Source organism: Apteryx rowi, unplaced genomic scaffold (genome assembly GCF_003343035.1).
Source record: "Apteryx rowi isolate R43461 unplaced genomic scaffold, aptRow1 scaffold_12, whole genome shotgun sequence".
Taxonomy (NCBI): domain Eukaryota; kingdom Metazoa; phylum Chordata; class Aves; order Apterygiformes; family Apterygidae; genus Apteryx; species Apteryx rowi.
The window spans coordinates 3,512,061-3,533,111 of record NW_020447419.1 but is presented as its reverse complement, the minus strand read 5'-3'; the positions used below and the strand labels follow the sequence as shown (position 1 = coordinate 3,533,111).

The 21,051-nt window shown below is 41.9% G+C and overlaps 1 protein-coding gene across 1 annotated transcript; it reads right to left on the bottom strand.

Annotated features, from left to right (window-relative positions):
* Positions 1 to 182: 182 nt before the first annotated feature.
* Positions 183 to 16,635, bottom strand: ACADL (acyl-CoA dehydrogenase long chain). Its single transcript, XM_026088012.1, has 11 exons — positions 16,225 to 16,635; positions 15,582 to 15,743; positions 13,199 to 13,336; positions 12,586 to 12,750; positions 11,546 to 11,612; positions 10,004 to 10,168; positions 9,217 to 9,318; positions 7,779 to 7,892; positions 5,424 to 5,551; positions 3,075 to 3,161; positions 183 to 1,007 (listed from the first exon to the last, which is right to left on the bottom strand). Exons 1-11 carry the CDS (start codon positions 16,296 to 16,298, stop codon positions 917 to 919), a joined length of 1,293 nt encoding a protein of 430 aa, XP_025943797.1. The 5' UTR covers positions 16,299 to 16,635; the 3' UTR covers positions 183 to 916.
* Positions 16,636 to 21,051: the final 4,416 nt, after the last annotated feature.

Genomic DNA, 21,051 nt, shown 5'->3' with positions numbered 1-21,051 from the left:
CCACATATTTCAGTCAGGGCGAAACGGCCGCCTTAACGGTTTCCCCAGGTGGGCGCCGGCTTCGCGGAACACGCTCGCTTTCTCGGGAACCCCGTCAGCCCCCTGACACGAGTAACGAGCCAAGGGGAAGCCTCCTCCTGCTCCGACGGGCTTTCGTCTCCTCAAGTAATGCAGGCAACTGCTGGCTTGCATAGAAATGCTTTATTATATTTACCCAAGCACAGTAATTAAAATAAGGCACTCTTGGTGATGTGTAAACATGAAGGATAATCATACATCCCATGCCCCTGCTCCCCAGTAAGTATGTGTACATAAAGGCTGCTCTTCTTTAACACGTTCCATTAAGTGTATTCTTACACAATAATAAACTGAACAGCAGCAGAAGTTTCACATTCTACTTTGGCACAGTGATATTTGTCAAGTGGCAGTGCAAATCCCAAGCTGTATATACTTTTTAATTTTTTATTATTTACTTTTTAATTTTGTTTTAATTTGTTAAGAAAGTGGTTTCTCTGGTGATATCTCTGGTGATGATTGTGTTTAATTCTGAGAAGGGAGGGTTGGATTCGATATAATGACATTAAGTTTGAAAGACTGATCTATCCATAACATTCCAAAGACAAAATTGCTTTTCATTACCAGAACATAGATATGAGGTTTCTGGAATTCAGAGAGTAGTCTCAGTATTATCCACCAAACTCAAAGTAGTCCATTAAATATCAGGAAACTTGTATATGAGCACCTTGTTGTGACTATCACTTTCATAACAGTTATTTTTAATAATTAATCTCTTCCTTCAAAGAGTAAAATAAACCATATATCTTTCTTTTACTTACATTCTCATGCCTGACTTTATCCCATATATTAATGTGAAAGGATTCAGGAATACTCTCCAAAGAAGTTAACATCTGCCCCACTAGTCACTGACAATGTCTCTAGCAATAAGCTCTTTCATTATTTCATTGGTACCACCATAGATTGGTTGAACACGGGCATCCACAAAAGCTCTGAGGAAAAAAAAAGAAGGAAGATTAAAAAAAAAAGACTTCTCAGAACGTATGTACAGCCATAAAGGAAGGTATCAAGTCTTAATCTTTGGAGACCCCTCTTTTTTGAAGTACATTATTCTTCTGGATTACAAAATCATACCTCTTTCATTAACTTTGATTAAGGAAGTATGTTATTTCAATAACTTCAGAAATCAATCTGGTCTGCTGTTCCTATTTTGAGCGTCTGACCATGTCTTGCTGCCACATCTTTTAAAAAAATAAGAACCCACTTTAATTCTCAGAACATTGTGTGCGTTAGGATTAATTTGGCAATTATGGAAAAAAATGAAAATGTATGATGTTACTCTAAGTTTATGAAGAAACATTGGTATGGACTCAGAATTAGGTTTCAGTAGTGTGTTCAGTGAAAGATCACACACCACAATTTTACACTGTACAAAGGGAGAAAGTTCATTCAATTTGACACAAGTCAAGTTGAGGAAATTTAAATCAGTTATTAAATAAAAAAATTTACTTTAATYGATTTTATTCAATTATGTAAAAATATACTGCATAAAGAGGGAGGAAAACTTACAAAATCTGGACATTAAAAGCTATGGAAGTATGTAATCTCATCACCTTCTCTACCATTTGCGAMCCTTTTATTCCACATCCAGGAGGCCACTGTGATGCAAAAATTTTTTTGATAAAGAACGCCTCTTTAAAAAGATGTGGAGAAATTCACAACATGAGGCTACAAGTATTTTAAGATCTTATTTGCATAATTTATCAACAGAATCTAATAAACCAGTAGGATTTGCTTTTATTTTAGCACATTTTTAAGGAGGTTCATTTTTTTTCAAAGCGGTTTCAACCACTGATGGCTGAACAAGCATCAGCTGGATACAGCTTTGAACAGATACCAACTCCAGCTCCATTTGGGCTAGGAGCTACAGCTAGCAGTCAGAAAGCAACACATAGCGCAAGCTGGAACTGGCCCTGGTACACATGCAGCTGCTGACAGCATGCAGAACGATGACGGTGTGCTTATTCATCTTAATTCTGCTCCCGTGTACATACACAGAAGCCCAAGAGCAATATGGCATTCTCAGGAAATCCATGTCGCAGAGCTGTGGGGATAATAAAACCCTGGAGGGACAAATACTGCACATAAGGGGAAACAGAGGTTCTAAGACTCCCCAGCCAGGGCTTGCTGGCCTTTCTATTATTAGTAGGATGGTGCAGAACACTCAAAAATGTATGTATTTGCTAAAATACACATTAAAAAAGTTATTGTAGAGCATCATTTGATACTTTAAATGTATTTAGAATAAATCTGGATCTAGTCAGTTTTAAAAATGAGTTTACAATACCCATYTGTCAACTGCCAACAGTCCTCTTCTGTGATTTCTACTATCTGATTTTCCCCTTTYTTAAAAGAAAGTCTTACCTATATTATTGTGGCAGTGGCATGTACACAAAAAGAAAAAAAATAAAATAAAAAAATCTTCCTATACAATATACAGGGAAATATAAAAAACAGCATCATAAAATGCTCTCAAGTTCATAAAGTAGGCAAAAAATTGGGAATGGCAAATCTCTCTCTCTCTCTCTCTTAGTTCTTCCATTTAAAAAGGTACAAAAAGCTGAATGTGACCTCTCAGGTTCTTCATTAAGCAATCTGTTATTTTACAGTATTACAAAACCTTTAGGCTGACCAACATAAAAGTTTTTTCTTCCCTTGATACACTTGTATTGAATTTCAGAAAAAACATACAAACTAGCTTCCCCTGTTTGTTTTTACACTGCTTCTCTGTTTTTTAATTAGTACTTTTTCTAGAAAATCCATTTTTAGTTTGTGAAAAATAGGTAAGAATTGCTCAATAGCTTATGAATTATTTGCAGAATTAAAACTGAGCCTTCCTGCAGACATCTGTACAGTGGGTTGCCTTTCAATAAACATAATGAGAAAAGGAACAGTAAATCAGCCCTACACAAAACAACTGACAAGTAGACGTAAAGGAAGTGCCTCATTTTACTTTGCTGGTAATCTTTCATTATTCAAGCCTGAAATGTTGCACTTACTTTGCAATTGGATACTCCCACATGTATCCCCATCCTCCGTGCAGTTGCACACACTGAGTAGCCACACTGTTTTGGAGATCAGAAGACCTTAAATGGCCAAAAAGAAAATTGTTTTTAAAGCATATATGCTGTGAAACTTTATTAGAGATACAGACAAGTTAGCAAGACAAAAATATAACTATCAAACTTTTTCCTCTACAAAACCGATCTAAAATGTTGGGCACTGAGGTAGTTTATATTGTGAGGGCCTTTCTTCTTCGTGCACGAACAGTAAGAAATTAATGCATCAAATTGAAGAGTATTTAAGATCTGTTCTCATTATGGAAGAGYTTTCACGGAAGGGAAAGCTTTCAAAACAGACAAGCTTGTGCACCTTTTTAACAGGCTAACGTGTGCCAAGAGATTTCTTTTGTAAAGTAGGTTAGTGTGTTTTCTTATCAAATCCTTCAGTTAAATCATAAAAATTAACAGCATCACAGACTTTTTTTCCCCACTAGCAACACACCAGGATGCTCTCTGAATACAACCGTCATCTGGGGACACTGTACTTTCCTCAATATATTTTACAGTTTTTGATTCTAAAAAATATTGTAATTCTTAAACAGGACTGCTCACTGCAAGACATTCTATTATTCTCTGCTTAAAAATGTTTAAAGCATTCCGTTTTGCACGCCATCCCTCTAGAATCTGAGGGATAACATGCCATTTTTGGTTTATTTCCTGCATCTCAGCTTTTGGAAAGCTGCATACTTGATGCTATTTCAAACACTCAGATGAAAGAACCATAGGATATTCCCTGCACTGTAAGTTCAAGCTGATGTTTAAAGACATGAAGAAACACTTCCTAAGCATATGACTTGTGTAGAGCAGCAACAGAAGTAAAGAAAATGACCAAAGTAATTGCTTCTCATGTAAGAATGCAAGATTCGCTTCCTCTAAACACCCCCTCCCCTCTGCTGACGTTTACTATATCAAGCTTATATCTGCAAGTAAGTTACTGCAACTGCCTTTCCTAAATATATCTTAAAATTAACTATGTAGTACAGCTGCTGTCACCACAAAACAAAAGCCTACAGACCCTTCATTAGAGATCAGTAAAGAGATCCATAAACTATTTTTTAAAATACTTCAAACCTCCACCTCAAAGATCATTGACTGTACAATAGGCTTTAAGCAAAATTAACTAGAGGTGGTCTCCTGAAACATGAAGGAAAAAAGCAGTTCTTCATTCAAGCATTTTCTAAACTGTCTAGGAGAGTTTTATGGAAGAGAGCCACAGGAACTCCATTATGGGAAAGGGGAAATCCACAACAAACTGTGAGCACTAGTATTTGGGAGGGTGGGGAAGTTTCAAATTCCTCACTTCGGAAAAATCTGTTGAGGAAGTAAGTCTATATCTGAGTTGGCACTAGTTGCTTCCTCCTCCTCAAAAGTGAATGCGTCTGCTTATGTACCTGGTACTTCTAGGTAGACAGCGCCAGGAATATCACTCAGTCGAAATCCTTCCTTTCATTGTAAATACTCTCACTGGATTCCCTTAGCATTTTCTGAATATTTCCTCTGTCCTTATATTTTAGAAGGCTTTATGCTGGTCTAGGATTTGTAAAGCTGTGTATCTTCCATAAAATTACATGCTATTATAAATGTCTGATCTGCATTTTCCTCCTATCTTTGCAAACAGAGAAAACTATACAGGTGCCAAATTCATGGGCCATGTCTGAGATGCATCTACTCATCTAGCTTTCTCTGGTTAAACCTAAGTTAACAGATAACACCACCAAGCACGGGGAGAGGGAGGAGGAGTTCTGGCCAATAAAGGAAAGAGCTGTTTAGTCTCAATTACAGCAGTAGCTGTAGCCAACTATTTCTTCCTGAAACAGGATAGCTTCAAAAATTGTCTAAGCTGTACAGCTATCGCTAAGCAATGTTAACTAAAATGCATTCTGTATCTCACAGGCTTCCAATCAACCCAGGTTTTGTTCTGTTTTTTTAAAGATTTGCCATGGTAACGTGGAAACATCTTTCTAAATACCAAGGAAATATTCACTTTTAATTGAAGCTAAAGTTGAGACCCGATCTTATTATTCAGGGAATTCCATCTTAGAAGCACGCTGTTACTTTGAAATTGATCCGATTAACTAACACTGGTTTTCAGTGTAACTGTTTAAGACTTTTATTGACTACATGACTAAAGTTTCAGCTAATGGTGTCTGTTAGAAGCTGACAAATTAATTATTAATCAGACTGTAATTTTATCTTTTCATCAAATCTAGACAGTTCAGAGTTTTTACTATTAGGCTCTTGTCAAGATCACACAAGAAACACTTTCAAATTACTTTAACCACGTACCAATATTTTGCCATAGAAGCTGTGGAGGAGTCCAGATGTTTATCTGCATGCAGCTGCAAACAGTTGTCCACAAAAGCTCGACCCACGCAAATCTGTGTTTTCATTTCTGCCAACTTGTGCTGTACCGTCTTATTTTGGAGGTGGATGGAGGAGCCAGAGGAAAGTAAAGCAGAAGTTGTGGTGTTTTTAAAGAATATTTCAAGTAGAAAATGGAGCATTTTCTAAAAGGATTTCTGTAAGATGAAGCCTACTTCACGAGCAACGTTATGCACAGAAGGTACATCTGCCCAGTTAAAAAACATACCATTTCAAACAACTTTGGCTCTATGCAGCAGAAGGTAACTTACTTTCCATACAATTATGTCTTTAACAATCCTATTAAAGAAAACTATTGCCCTTCAATTCTCAAAACCAACTCAAAACATGACCTCAGGAGAAAAAACCCAACCAACAGTCTGAATACAGAAATTCCTAGAGAGCGCTGAGTATTAGGCATTGGATGCTTTGCTACCCTGTGCTCCCCCTTGTGGGCAAATAAACTTTTATTTTGCAGAGCCAGTAATTTCCCTAGTTTATTAATGTTTCATAATATATTGGATATATTTTCTATGCATACAGTGTTTTAGAGCTTAAGTGAGATTCAAAGACATACAAGTAGAAACAAAGGAAATTTTAAACTAACTATCAGAAAGTTTTCTAACATTGAGGTCTATTACACTGAAAAGGAGTTTCTAGACAGAAGAGGTAAAATCCATTGCTAAGGCTAGGGAAAAATCAGGCAAGGCGAGCGCTCAAATATCTTGTAGTAATTTCTGCACTGGTAGGGAGGGGATAAGAATACAACCCAGTAACAAAAGTCTTTTCTGATCTCCTAGCTCTAAAATCCTATATAAGAAGTGTTCTTTCTTCCCTTGACCGATTAATATAATTGACCAATCTACTATTACAAAGAAAAGATTGATTTCAAACACTGTACTGTGGCATGGCTAAATGAATCAGGCAAGACAGAGCTCTAATTAGAAAGGAGACAACTTTTGACTATATGCACGTTTTAGTAATCAGCAACAAAGGGAAACTGAAGASGTATACCAGAATTGATCCTTTGGGGCAAAAATATTATACTTTATAACATTTATTGGCTGCCTTGTGGCTGGCAATGGGTTAGCCTCAAAGAGGAGAAAATTTTGGAGGTCTCTGCATAGTGAACTATTGTAATTAAAAAGCACCCCACACCTACATGCAAAAGACTGTAAAATATATTTCTTCAGTGTTAAGGCTGCACACTGCACAAATTCCATCTTGAATCATGTATTTCTACAAGTAAACTTAAAAAACACAGATGAAGATCTTCATTGCCTGAAAGATACCTGGTATTCCAGCCTCTAAGGGCTCATTTCTGCTTCTGTTCCCCAAAATTACAGATTTGATTTTGACAAAGTCTCAAGACTTAGAACAGGTTTTTTTGTTTGTTTGTTTTTACTTCAAGAGTATATCACAATCAATAAAAAGGCCAACATCCTCTAATCTGTAAGTCATTCCTGCCCTATAAACCAAACATGCAGGAACTTGGTCTGCTTCAGACCTAATAGCTAATGTGGTCTTCAGGAAAATTCTAACATCACAACACCATGGAAAGCATCATCTGCTTTTATGACTGTAACTGAAGAGTGTAGGCATAAATATCTCAAAATACAATTAACTCCCATTGCCAGGAGTGAGTTATGTTCTCAGAGAATGATCCCACAGGTTTTATATGCAGTCACTTAAGTACCTAGTTACCTGGCAGCTGAGGAATCTCGCTACAATACCTATAAAGCTAAATACAAACAAGGACGACAAGGTCACTGCTCAGGAACCCTGACCAGCACCAGTCTCAGAGATCATGTTTTCGCGACACATCACGTGCAGAGGGACGTCGCGCCTGCACACGCACCGAGCTCTTCTGGAGCCCACAGCATTCCAGTCAGCTTCAGAAATGCATGCAGGTGTAGCATTCCCTGTGACTAGGGCCTCACACTGTAAAACGCAAGCCTAACAGCAACCACATGAATTTTCATCATAAGTAACAAGTCAGTATATTCTCTAGCTGCATATTTCAAATCCAAAAGCAGCACTGCTGGGGTATCTACATGGCACATATATTTAGGGGGTTGGGCTTTTTTTTTTTTTTTTTTTTTTAAATAACCATGGGCAGGAAGACAGATGACAGCAACAGTCCACCAGGCAAACCTATGCAAATAAACAACCCTTTGAAAACCGTCCAGTAATTTTCATTTGCTCAATATTCCACGTACAGACATGTGAAACACAGATGCACGCTGAAATGTACCTACAAGTCTCTCAGTTCCAACTCACCTGCAAGTGTGCAACTGTTTTCCCAAAAGCTTTTCTTTGCCTCACATAATTCCTTGTTTCTTCAAACATGAATTCACAGCTGGCAAGAGCCATATCAGCAATCAACAGTCTTTCCTTTTGAAACACAAATTACACAATCCAGTGAAAATAATCCTACATTTCTCTGTATCAGGTGCACATATGTACATGCACAATTGGGAAACGGATGTTCCATGTTGTTCATTAAGGGAGTAAAGCAGAAGTCACACTAAGTATCAAACCAGACACACTGCATTACTAAAATTAATTATTGGGACATGTCTCAATTTATGATGCCTGAAGCCCACTTTTAAGGCTTTTGGGGAAATGTTCTAAAGTTTTATTAGGCCAATGATATCAAAATAGTTACAAATCAATTGCAGGACTCCTAATGCCTGACTGAAAAATTCACATCAAATTCTGTTTCAATTATTGATTTTCACTATTCAATTAAAAGCAAAATTGTATTTAACAATTTCAACAAGATGTTCATGGAAAAAAAAAATCCAAAACTAAAAACACATAGCCATTTTTTCTTTCCTCTCATAACATGACAAAAAACTGAAACTAAGTCCAGAATAATTACTTTTAACACTGTTGAAATAATCGGATGCATCACTGAGAATCTATTCACGAGTGCATCTATTTTTTTAGAGCAGGGAAACATTTTCTGTCAAAGAACCAGGTAATAAAACAACCTTGTAAGCTGAAAGATCAGGTTTCGTATTTACTCAGAGTATAAAATTAAAYAAACATATCTCTGCCAGATGAGCCAAATACGAAGTCAGTTTTGACAAAGCACAGTGATGTTTTGAAAACCCATGTTGCTTCTCTGTCCTCCCAAGTCATTCCAAAACTTCAGTAAATTGTAAACAGTGTTATTTCCGCTAGCAAGGTATTTTGACAACTAAACAATTCCTCTATTTTGGTATGTGAATAAAGAAAGAATCTCTTATATCTTGAATATATTTCTGCTGGCTAAAATAGCACTGCTTGCTTCTTTCTTTCAACAGACTGCCAGATGCACCAAAGACCTTCATGCTATATTTAATCTTTTGAGCAAAATGTTTCCATTCTGAAAGTACTCAAGAGAACTGTGGCATGTTCTTTTTAATAGATTGATCTAAACTCAGGTTCTTCAATAGCTGGGTCATAGACTAAGGGATCTGGCTTTGAGCAGGGGGGATGTCAACATTTTTACCACTGCCCTAGAGAAATGCATTTTTTTAGCACTAGGAACTGCATTTTTCAATTGAAAAGCAGCAGTACCAACAGGATGTTGCTCACAGACACCCTGATTTTGAGCCTGAGATGGCTCACCATAATCCATAATTTCCAAGATTAAGACAGATCCTTGTAATGGACAAAAAGATGTCTCTGTGATCTTCCCACTGGCAGCAAACGCTTGTGTTCCTCTTACCTGAGGGAGTTCTGCCATCAGATAATAGAAGCCTTTGTTCTCTTTTCCRAGCAAGGCACTGGCTGGCAACCGCACATCTTCGAAAAACAGTTCTGCTGTATCCTAAGAGGATTTTAAAATGCAATGGTTTACAGCCTGGCAATCTCACCTCTTCGTTCCACTACTTTTTCACTGTTTTCTTGCCATTATATTCTTTAACTTGAAAACATAAAATCCTTTTGTTGGTTGGAAGTGTCCTCCAGAGGTCACCTAGTCTGCCTCCTGCTAAAAGCGCACCCAGCAAGGCAGGCAGCTAAGGGCTTTGTCCAGTCACACTTTCCACAGCTCTAAGGATGGAGACTCCACAACCTCCCCGGGACCCTGTTCCAGTGTCTGACCATTTTGATGGTGAAAATACTTTTCCTAATACCTCTTCAGGTTTTTCCTTGATAACTTGCGTCCCTTGCCTCTCTGCCTTTCACTGTGCACCTCTGAGAAGAATCTGGCTCCATGATCTCCAAAACCACCCATTAGGTAGTTGAAGACAGTAAGATCCCGTCCTTCCAGGCTTCTCCAGACTGAACAAACCCAGCTCCCTCAGCCTCTTTTTCTACAGCATGTACTCCAGACCTCCACAAACTATGCTCAGCATACATTCTTTGCATGCAGATATCCTGTTTGTTCCCTAAAGCCTAGGGATGAAAACAGAGGTACAGTTCCATTTTATCTTTATTTCGCTGATTCCAGGTATTAAGTGCTTTTGGACTACCTCCAAGTGCGCTACATGTTAAAGGTCACATGAACTCACTTGGGCTTTCAGGCCGATTTTGTGCAGCTTGCGTCCTTTGATGAAACCTTTTGTTCCATTTTCCACCAGAAAAAGGCTGATTCCGTGAGCAGGGGATCGGGCCTCACGGTTTGTAACTGCAACCACAATCACTACATCACTCATCCAACCATTCGTGATGAATACCTGCAAGAAAAGCAACATGGAATAAAGCAACAAGCTAGCTGTAAGGACGTTAGAAGAGATTATAAAGCAACAGAAAGAGAAAAAGCATGGATACTTTTACAAGTGAATCAAGATGCAAGCTGTAAGTGTCCAGAAGGATTTTAAGAATTTTAAGAATTCAGAAAGAATAAAATGTGTTTGGGAACAAGATCTATTAAAGTAGGAATCGGTTCAAGAAGGATCATGTGAATCAGAAGTGTGAAGTTAAAGAATGCAAAGGTCTGTTTCTTTTGTTTGTCCCATGGAAAAAGAGTGTGGTATCAAATGTAGACATCAGACTAACATAGATGTTCTGTTTTCCAGAAATTAAACGTGTAAGGTATAAAATGCAAAACTATGGATGGCTTCCTGTCACAACTGCTCACTGTAATTCTGTAGTATGATCCATCCACCTGCATGTAACATTTTAGGATAGGTATGTGTGTGTCACAGTGCATGGAAAGTTGGAACATACATTACAAAAGAGATTATTATAAATCAGAGCTCCAACAGACTTGACAGACCAAACAGAGAAACAAGAGACAAAATGCAAGAAGCTCAGAATCCTAACTCTGCCAAAAGAAATGAGCAATCTGTCTTGCTTGGCTTCAATGAGGCAACATAAGCAAGTATCCTTTTAAACACATATGTACATATTTCCTTGCACACACTCAGCACTTGAAATTCTGCTAAGGCCAGAAGTCTCTATCAGTACCAAGTTCTCATTGAAACTACAAAAAAAAGGGAGAGAAAAAAGATGAAGACAGTTTATAGCCTTAAAAGAATCCTGTTGAACTCACACTTCCATTTAAACACTTTACTTCTGCCTTCTTGCTTTCTTATTATGGGAACAAAAGGAAGCGTTAATGCTGCCAGCCTTGCAACAGCTTGACAGCACATGCATAACATATGATACAGTATTTTTTCTCCTAACTTGAACAGCAGGCTCCTGAATAAAGATTCCACAAATTGTGTTGTGACAACAAAAGCTTTTACTCAGACTATTGAGGATTTCATGGCAGAATAGTATATACATTTTGCTGTTCCATCTCAGCACTGAGAAATAGCCCTGGTCCTGCTTATATTATGAAGGCCCCACCCCCAGTTCAAGAGAAAATAAAGCCTTTAGACAAGGTTACTTAAAAGCTACAGAAAGAACATACTCAAGCCTTTCCATAAATTGGTCCATAAATTGCCAGCAGCAGAAGTATCTTAAGTCCTAAAAATGCGACTGGCAAATAAAACCAGAAAAAGTGAAAGAACGGGAGGGGGAGCTGCTGACTCTGGAGCACATCCTTCACTGTCTAAACACATTCAGTTCCCAAAGCCTGTGAGCGGTGTACATCTCTGTTCACTTACCTTACTCCCATTAAGAATCCAATCACTTCCATCTTTTTTTGCGTATGTTCGTACTCCCTGCAAGTCACTAAAACGAGATTTAAAAGGTCCTTTAAGACACCATTTGAGAAGCGGCAATTTTTATCTTAAATTATACCAAATATAAAATAAGGTAGACTATAAAGACTACCATCAAGATATGCACTCAGTGAAAATACATAGGAGGATAACGAAACACACCAAAACAGCTTAGAATATAGCACAGAAACCAAAAGCACAGCGTGTAAAGGGATAATAAATCTCTGCAAGCATACAAGAGCATGGGGTCCCATTTTAACGCTTCTGCTTGTGGGAGGTGGGGGTAATGCAAGCACTGACACCAGTGGGTCAGCACCCTCCTAAGCCAATACGCCTGAGAGGGCAAACGTCAAACGCCAGCCAACACTACATCGCCTAAGCAGGCTCGGTCCTGATGAGGGGCTCTGCAGAAAGCCACTGAAAACATCTACCATCTGTAGAAGCATGACACCAAAGCCTTTTGCTTGTCACATGTTCCCCTTCCCCTCCCCGCCACCATTTTGGAAACTGGCCAGATCAGCTGTGTCTACCCAATATAGGTGCTGTCTGTCCTTCAATAATGATGATAAAGGAGGGAGATTTCTCTGTTTGAAAGGATTCAGAGAAAAGAAAATAAGGTGTTCTGTTCCAAAACAAAAGCTAATACTAAAGAAGACAAGCCCTCTTTACTGAGGTATGTAATTTTCTTCCAGTTACAACATTTCATATTAAAGTATAAACAATTCGGACTATAAAAGCAAATACAAAAGTGTATTTGCCAAAAGTGGCATGATAAGGTAACTGCTTCTGAGGAAATATCCTGAAATGACAAAACCGTAATAAAGCAATTTATAAATTACAATTGTTTTCGACGTTCTGTCTACGCTGGGATATTGTCTAGTCACTGAGATGATTATAAAACTAGGATGCTCAGTAATTTTTTCACTGAAAAATCAGTAGACAGCACATAACATTAAGACCATCTGTCTCTATTTTTAGCTTACCTGCCAGCCCCGGGTTCAGTCATGGCGATAGCTCCAATGCACTTGCCTGCAACCATTTCGGGGATAAAGCGTTTAATCTGTTCTTCAGAGCCATAGTTTGCAATATAGGGCATGACTATATCTGAATGAAGGCTGAATCCTGGGCCACTACAGTTAACATACATCCTTGGAGAATGGGAAGAGGAAAAAAGTTCAGACAAAAGCACTAAAAAGACTTAAATGTTGTAACAGAGTGAAGTTCAACATGGACCCAACACTGAAAAAAACCCCACCACACAGAAGTCTCAGGCTAATAACCTAAACTTGTGGCATTTGTACTGTGGTTTATAAATTGTACTTTCTCAAACAGTTGTACAACCTACCAGACTACGGAAAATGCTTCCCCCAGCCACAAAGTCCTAACGGTAGGGCACAATGACATTTATTATTTAAACAGTCATCTGAAATACTTGCAAGAGGAGGGATTTACATGTCTAAACTATCCCTTCCATTATAAAGATAATACTACTTTTTGTAAGAAAACATGTGCTACAGTAAGGAAATCATATGAAAAAAATACAGTCTCTTGATAACATGGTAACTAAAACTCCTCCTGCAGTTTCCTAGTACTTACTGCTCTTCCCAGACCACGGCTGAAGAGAGAATATCCGCTCCGATGCCTCCATGCTTTTCCGCTATGGCAACGCCCAGCAGGCCCTGCCGCCCGGCTTTTTCCCACAGCTCCCTGCTCACCTGGCCATCCTTCTCCCACCTGCAGACAACACAGGAACGGGGGCACAYGTGAAACCCCCGCGCGCTGCTCTTCGTTCGTCACAGCCACTGCTTCACGCTGCGGCATCTGCGGCCAGGTTTCACCGCTCGGGGAGAGACTTCCAGTCTCATACCAACTCACAACACGTAGGGCGCACAAGCAACTATGTCTTTTCCCAGTGAAGAAGAGGTGGCTTAATAGCAGGTTTTCTATTCTTCAAGTCCACGGATGCCGCTGACATTACAGAAACACCAACTGTATAACAGGTTTGAACTCCTGCTTCCAATGAATAACCTGACRTCTCTTTAGGCCTCATTAGGAAAGGTAATGTTGCCTGTTGCTCCGAGTACCAGACTAGGATTTAGGAGATTTAGCCACAACCATCTGGATAATCACAGGCAGGTCTATCTTCCTGACTTTTCATGTTCCCCACGTACAAAATGGGTATTAATACATCATGTTCTGTGAAACACTTTGAGTCTACCAGTGAGAATTGTTTTACAAGAACCAAGTGTTAACATATTAGTAACTTATCTATAAATCAGTCTCTGTGCACTAGGACAAGTTGGTGCTGCCTCTTGGTAAATTGCTGCTATAAGGCGGTTTCAGGTTTGTAAATAGACAGTTGAGGCTGATCTGCTGACAGTTTGCAGATTTTAACGCCAGAGGAGAATCCCTTATTCTCAGAAAAATAGCACCTGTTTATGGAGTTTGCTCACTCATCAGAAAGTGGCACAGCATGACTTTTTTTTCTTTTTTTTTTTTTAAAACACACTTTGAAATTATTCGGTAGAGAGACCAGATCAGAGCCACTACTCTGGCACACCCCACAAGCAGCTGAGCTACACCATAGCACTTTATCCACAGTTAATCAAGTATCTTATCATGAATATTTAAGCTCATACCCAGAGCTCTCCTTCCACCTACACCGGAAACCTTCAGCAAAACCTGCCTCATTACTATCTTTGCCCTTTGCCTATTTTCAGGGCCATCCCTGTCTCTGCCTCACCCATCACCAAAGCTCCTCCTCATTCTAATCATTTGTGAATCGCGGCTGCATCTGCTGATGACACACTTGTCTCTTCATGCCAGCCCAGCCAATTAATATATTATGCCTGAAACCTACTTGTTTATTTGAAAGGTGTTGGAAGAAAAGGGTTCAGAGGTCCCTAAAGTGATGCAAGAATACAAGTCCAACTTGTTCCACTTTCTCTAGAAAATGGTTGTGTCATCTCACTAGTAAACAGGATCTTCAGTAATCCCTGTCTGAGCCAGTACCTATTCATGAACTGCACCAGAAGTAACGCGAACAAAGATCCAGGGGAAAAGGTCTGGTTTTGTGCACAGAAGATTTTTATACAGGGGAAAAGCATTCTACTTTGAGGTCATTGTTTGAGGATGAAAATAATAGTTGGCAACAACCCTGATGTAAGCTGTTTCCATCGCCTCCCGCTGTTCATTTCCGCCCCTGAGCCACAACACGCCACCCACCCAATTGTGCTATCTCAACTGTTTGTGGATACACACCGTGAGCTGCATCAGGAAACTCATCTAATACTTTATACTTAATACTTTGCATCTGAAAAAACGTATTCTAACATGATCAGATATAGCTAAAATAAGGGGGTTTGGGGAACCCCCCCAAACTTCAGTTCACTGGAAGTATGACACTTCTACTCTATACAAGAGCCTGTATAGAGATTTGCACAGGAGCAAAAGAGATGCACATTTAGACCAAGTTATTTTGTGCAAGTTTCTCAATAACACATTATACAGTTTACTATTCTGTGTGTATTGCATTTAAAGTATCTGCTATAATGGAACCTAGACATGATGTTGATGTTTTCTGGATGACAGCAGTTGCAGCAGAAGTATCAAATACCAGAACAACATGGTGACTAAACCGTCTTGCTAACTCCACCAGCAAGACTGGTGTCAGAGTTAATATATTCAAGCAAGGATACTTTGGCTGCAACTCTGTGAACTGCACTGGTCCTGCAAGGACGCCAGGTTGCCTTAAGCTGGAGCTTGAAGTATGCATTAAGTTCTGATCACTTGTGTTTTCTTTCACAGATGAGTTTCACGGGCAGTTTAGTTTTAAACAAGACAGTTTAAAAAAAAATGCAAACTCATAAATGGAAACAAATATCCTATTTATCTTGCCCTATTAAGAGTAACACCCTGAAAAGCATTCTGGGAAAAAAACCACAAGTTATTTGGACAGAGGGTACAAAAGGCATCTTACTCTGCGTGAAAGGGCACCACTTCTTCCTGAAAGAATTTCCTTGCGCTCTCCCTGAAGATATCGTGATCGGAAGAGAAGATCCTTCGAGTTCCTATATCGGTTAGGCTTTTAGCGGAAGACGGCTCTTGGCGTCTTGTGCCATGCTGTTCAGTTTGCTGAGTGCTAAGAAAAAAGAAAAAAAAAGAAAGAAGAAAGAAGTCAGAGGCTCTGCTAGGACACACGCAGCCCAGTCTGCGCAACCCGCTCAAAGGGAAGGAGACGGCTGGCGCGGCGAGCGCAGCTCACACCGCGGGCCGGGCACGCTCAGACCCAAGGGATACGCAGGGCCAATATAAAGACCTAACGTGCGCTGCGCTGAGCTGCGTGAGCAGGCAAAGCAAGCCTGTTTTCTCTTTAAAACTTAAAGTAAGCTAAAAACAATAACCGCACGTATAGAGGCAAGGGGGTAGAGCTTCCCCTCTGGGGGAGATGGGCCCGGCGCCGCCGCGGCCGGAGCAAAGGGCGGCGCTGCCTAGGCGCCGGGTGCCCCCGGCCGCGCAGTTACCCGCCCGGCCACCTCCGCCGCCGCCGCCGCCACACGCCGAAGAGAGACGCGAGCCCGCGCACGGCCCCCCGCGTGTGCGCGGCGCCCCCCGCCCCGTACCTGGCCTGCGCGGAGAGGGGCCGGCGGCCGCTGGCGCGCAGGAGCCCGCGCAGGCGGAGCAGCCGCGCCGCCATCTTGCGCCGCGGGCTGGCCGGGGCCGGCGGCGGCGTCCGCCCCCGTTTCTGGCGCTCCCTGGCGTTTTCCGAGGCTCAACGCTGGCGGGGAGCCCCTGGATTGGGCTGAAAACCACGTGTGCTCCGTAGCGCAGCCAGCTGATGAGTTTTTTTTTCCACGGGTGACTCCCTGGGTGGTGGCGGGGAGTCTTCGCCTCCTGGAGCCGTGAGGTGGCACAGTGTTTTCAGCAAAGAGGAAGTTCTGAGTCCTGCTGTTTGTCGAAAAACGAAAGCTTGAAAGCACCATTATAACGGCTCAAAAGCCGAAAGCGGAGCGACTCAATGTTGTGCCTAAAAATGTCGTTTCCAAGCTAGTGCCGTGACTTGCCGGGAGCTGCGTCGTACGTGACCGAGTGACGAGCGCTTTTCGCGATTCTGGCGTTCCCGTATCCTGGGCCACGGTCTAAACCTGTCGCAGCATTTTTCCAGAGGACCCCCCCCCCCCCCAATTTTGGCCCCTGCTGTTTCCCGCCTGGCCGCTCCTACGCGCTAAGCCAGGAGATGGCACTGCAGGAATAGCTGCGGGCGCAGAGGCTTGCGGCGCGGGGGTCTTGCCTCTCCGGCAGTGGGTGTTTTTAGCACGACGTGGTGGCGGTGCGGGGACCTGCCCTTCTTCTGTGCTTCCCGCCAGMAGCACCCTCCTCACGCGGCCAGTGGCAGCCCGAAAACGTGAACCCGCTTCTCACGCGGGCCTCGGGGCCGTTTGGTATCACGGGAGGGAAGCAGGCAGGGGAAGGTCTTTCATGCTGGTGTTTTTGAGGGGGAACAAGTAAAACGGGCTCCGGTGGCAGTGGCTGCATCCGGATGCCCCGAGGAAGGTTGAGGGCTGCCTGCGAGGCAGCGGGCTCCTTGAGCAGCGCAGCCGCCAGGGCCAGCCCAGCACCACGGCCTCGGGCCTGCCAGGGACCCCGGCGCTCCGGGCCACGTCGCCCTGCTCGCTGCGGCGCGGGGAGGCCCGGCAGGACACGTCGCATCGCCCCCGAGGCGAAGAGATGGGGGAGCTCAGCGGCGTGGGTCCTGCCCGAAGCCGCAGCAAGGGAAGTGTCATCTCCTGGCGTCAGGAAATGCCCGGAGCAGACAGTGGCAAACAGGCCAATGTTCTTCATATCAATATTTTGGGCTGAAGGGAGGGTGTAAAAAAAATGGATGTTAAGAACAATCATTTCTTTACACGTTAGCAAAAAAACAGAGCAGGAGCTCTGGCCTTCAAGACAGGGGTAAGGTTTGCCATGCATTCCTGTGCGCAAATTCTCCTGAACTGGTAGCTCTGCTCTCACGGTGTTTGGTGGGTGGCAGACGTTTTCCTTTGAGGCTGCAAACAGCTGGAGCGCTCTGTGTTACACTGGTAAACACTTAATCCCCCAGTCAAGCCCAGCAGTAACTTCACCACCTCTCCTGTATTAGAAGTGTTGCCAGAATGACATAAAGTTACGAAATCAGTGGGCTCCAGTACAAGGTGTTACTCTGCCCTGACCTGAGGACACGCTGGGTTTGGGGCTTTGTTTCAAATTGGCTTGGCTGAACACTCTTTTTTTCTATCACCTTTTTATGTTCTTTTTTATGATTTCCAGTGTTTATAGTTGATTGCCGCAGTTGGAAGTGACCCATATTCCCTTCAGTGCCTGCTTTGTTGGGAACAATGTCTGATGTGCTTATCACATTGAATGTATTTTAAAGCATTATCTGGCTGAGAAAATGCATGTGGCCTTGCAAGATGCAAAGCTGAAAAACAAGGGAATTGTAGGTTAGCTGGAGAAAGTGTTCAAGTGCAGCTCTTTGGGCAAACAGGTCAAAATGATTTTTTTTCTTTTTGGTCAAACTTAATGTTCCCATTGCTCATCTGAGGAGTATCTCTTCTCCACACACAAAGACTGTACAAGTATATTCAGGTCAGAACAGCTGTATCAAATGAATTATCTTTTTTTCTTTTGGAAGAGATCTTCTTTTCTGTTTTTCATTTCCACTGCATGAAAGAGATCACAAAGGAATTGAGCAAATGAATCTCCTTGCATGCGTTTTTTATGTCAAATAAGTCACCTACAACTTTACACACGCTCCTGAGCTAGGGCATCGGTAGTCCCATTGCATCTGCAGTGGTGTGTACAGTATTGCTGTGGAAGGGTGTTCTCCAGGGGCAGGTGTGTTGGCTTTGGCTTTGATAACAGATGACTTAATGTGGAAAACTACAAGTTAATGCAGCCCTTGAATGCAAATGTCCGGGGTTTGTTGTTGTTGTTGTTTTTAGTAGCACTTTGCCTGTGCCATTGGCACGTGGCTTTTCAGTTATTTCTGATGTCCAAGTTACAACTTTTTGAAGTGGGGGAACTGCTTAGAGGCATGTTCTTCTTCTTCTAGCCTGATAAGTCATTCAAAAGAGATTCTCTGACAGCTGGTAAATACTGTGTACAAGCCCTGAAGGTGATTTATGCCAGATGGCCTCGGTTATCAGCGTATTTGGATAATAGAAACTCTTTTTAAGAGCTATGGTTCTGTGTTTTCCTCTGTCTTGCTACGTGTGATGGCGATACTGTCAGTAAATCCAGGCTGCAGGATTTGACAGGAAGCTTTGAAAACACAGTGAGGTCCAGCACTGACCCCTCTCACAAAGCTCTTTACTTGCTTTTTAGGCTCCTAGTCTCTGTTGCAGAGCGTTCAACTATTCATCTCTGATATGAATAGTCTAGAGGTTTGGTTTCTGAGTAAGTTATTTAAAGCTTGTGTACTGTCTTCTTTCAAGAAGAACCCAGGTGCCGATTTAGCACGTCTGACCACCACAAGACCTGCATGGTCTTCATCCAACTTTTTTATGCTGGCATCACAGTGCAGGGCGAGTTTGAATAAGATGCAGAGCTCTCAGCTTACTTCTGCCTTGATACGTGAGTCTCCTTAGTGTGCCTTTGCACAGGGTCACACAATTTGAGGCATGTGGGTGTGAGATGTGACAGAGAGAGATGGGCTGCAGCCAGCACATGTGCCTCCTCAGAGCAGAAGCCCCTGGTAACGGGCTCCCGTTCCTCCATCCTGGCGCGGTGCCGCGATCGCGCTCTCGCTTTCTGACCCCGTGCAGCATGCTGGTGCATGCCTAACGGGAGAGGCAGCTCCTTCAGCGGGTGCTCTGGAGCACAGGAGGGAGGCTGCGGCACTGCAGACCTCTCTGAGATGCAGTGGTCGCTGGGTGACTGCAGAGAGGGGGAGGTGGGAGACAAGCGTGCGAGTCTCACGAGCACAGGATGTGACTTGACGGGCCTGAAGATGATGGAGACAGATGATCTCTCACCAAGGAACAAGATTTTTTTCCCCAGGTCTCTTAAAGACAAACTTCAAACTATTATGTTTAAAGGGGTTGCCAATCCCGGGATGCTGGTCTGAAGTCTGTGAAGGCTTCCTACATATGTGTGTGCCAGCATGTCTTTTTTTCTATTAGTTGGATAGCCATCTGCATTTTGCAGCATGTGGTGGTACTTATTTGGACCAGGCAACCTTAGCAGTTGCTCAGTAAATTATTTCAAAATCATTTCTGCCAAAGCTCAAGAAGCAGCAGCCATTTCAGGGAGCATTCCCAGTGAAGACGGAAGTTACAGATTGAAGGTATCTTGGTTTCAGCTGTAGGGAGAATTTGTTACCTTTCTATCAAAGAAAGAAACTTCAGCTACCAGGGTTGTTCATCAGTCTGTGTTCACCTTAGTATGTGTTAAATGTGATAAATGTCCTCAAAGAGGGCGCCCAAGACTTCAAAGGTTCAGCCAAGTTTGTCCCTTGATCAGAGCTGTTGTCCTATGTAAATTGGTCACAGGCTGTTAGGAGTGTACTTAACTATCAAATAACGTAAACCAGAGCAGCAGCTGGTGAATACAAAAGGCACATTGCAGCATTCACTGAACAAAGCAGAGGTTAATATGTGAATTTTGTATTGCTGCAGGTTGAAAGTATGATTGTTGTCCAAAACAGATCTGCGTAAATATGGCATCGTCTCCCCAAACAGGTCTACTCCCTATACGTGTGATCAGGATTGTATTTATTTAAGGATACAAAAATACTTTTGTACTTGTTATTAAATCAGACTCAAAATGAGTGGCATCCTGTGTTGTTTTAATAAGCACTTACAGTGGCATTTTTAAGAGTTGCTTTTCAAGCAGTATTGATGCTTACAGTTTCAGACTTTATGTTCATTATTTGTTTAGTATTTGAGAGAACACTGTTCCATTTGGCTGGTTTAATGGAGCCCGAATGATAAAGTTAACACGGAAATTGATCTTTGTGAACCACTCTTTCTTTATGTATGACAAGTAACTTAGATGCTGGCGTTCCCTAATTCTGAATTCTGTAGGCTTTCCACTCATTTAACGTAGTTTTTTTGTGCGTAGAATACATATGTATCATTTCAGCGTTTTTTTTTTTTCAATTAGCAGTCACTGAGGGATTAGGTGCTATAGATTCTAATGAGCTACTCAGCATTTCCTCCACAGGTCTTCAGCTGAAATCCAGCCTGACTCAGGCATTAATCAAAAACCTTCTCTTCGATTCAGTGTTAGTGCTTCTTGTGAAATGAGTTTGAGAGGTCTCAGCTTCAGATCTCATGTTCTCAGCTGATTCCCATGTTTTGTGCTAATTGCCATAGACACAGAGGCCAGGGGCCATCAATCAGCTGTGGAGATCTGGCAGTCTCTGCTAGTGTAGATCAAGGCTCTCTCTTCCCCGATGCTGGGTTAGGCAC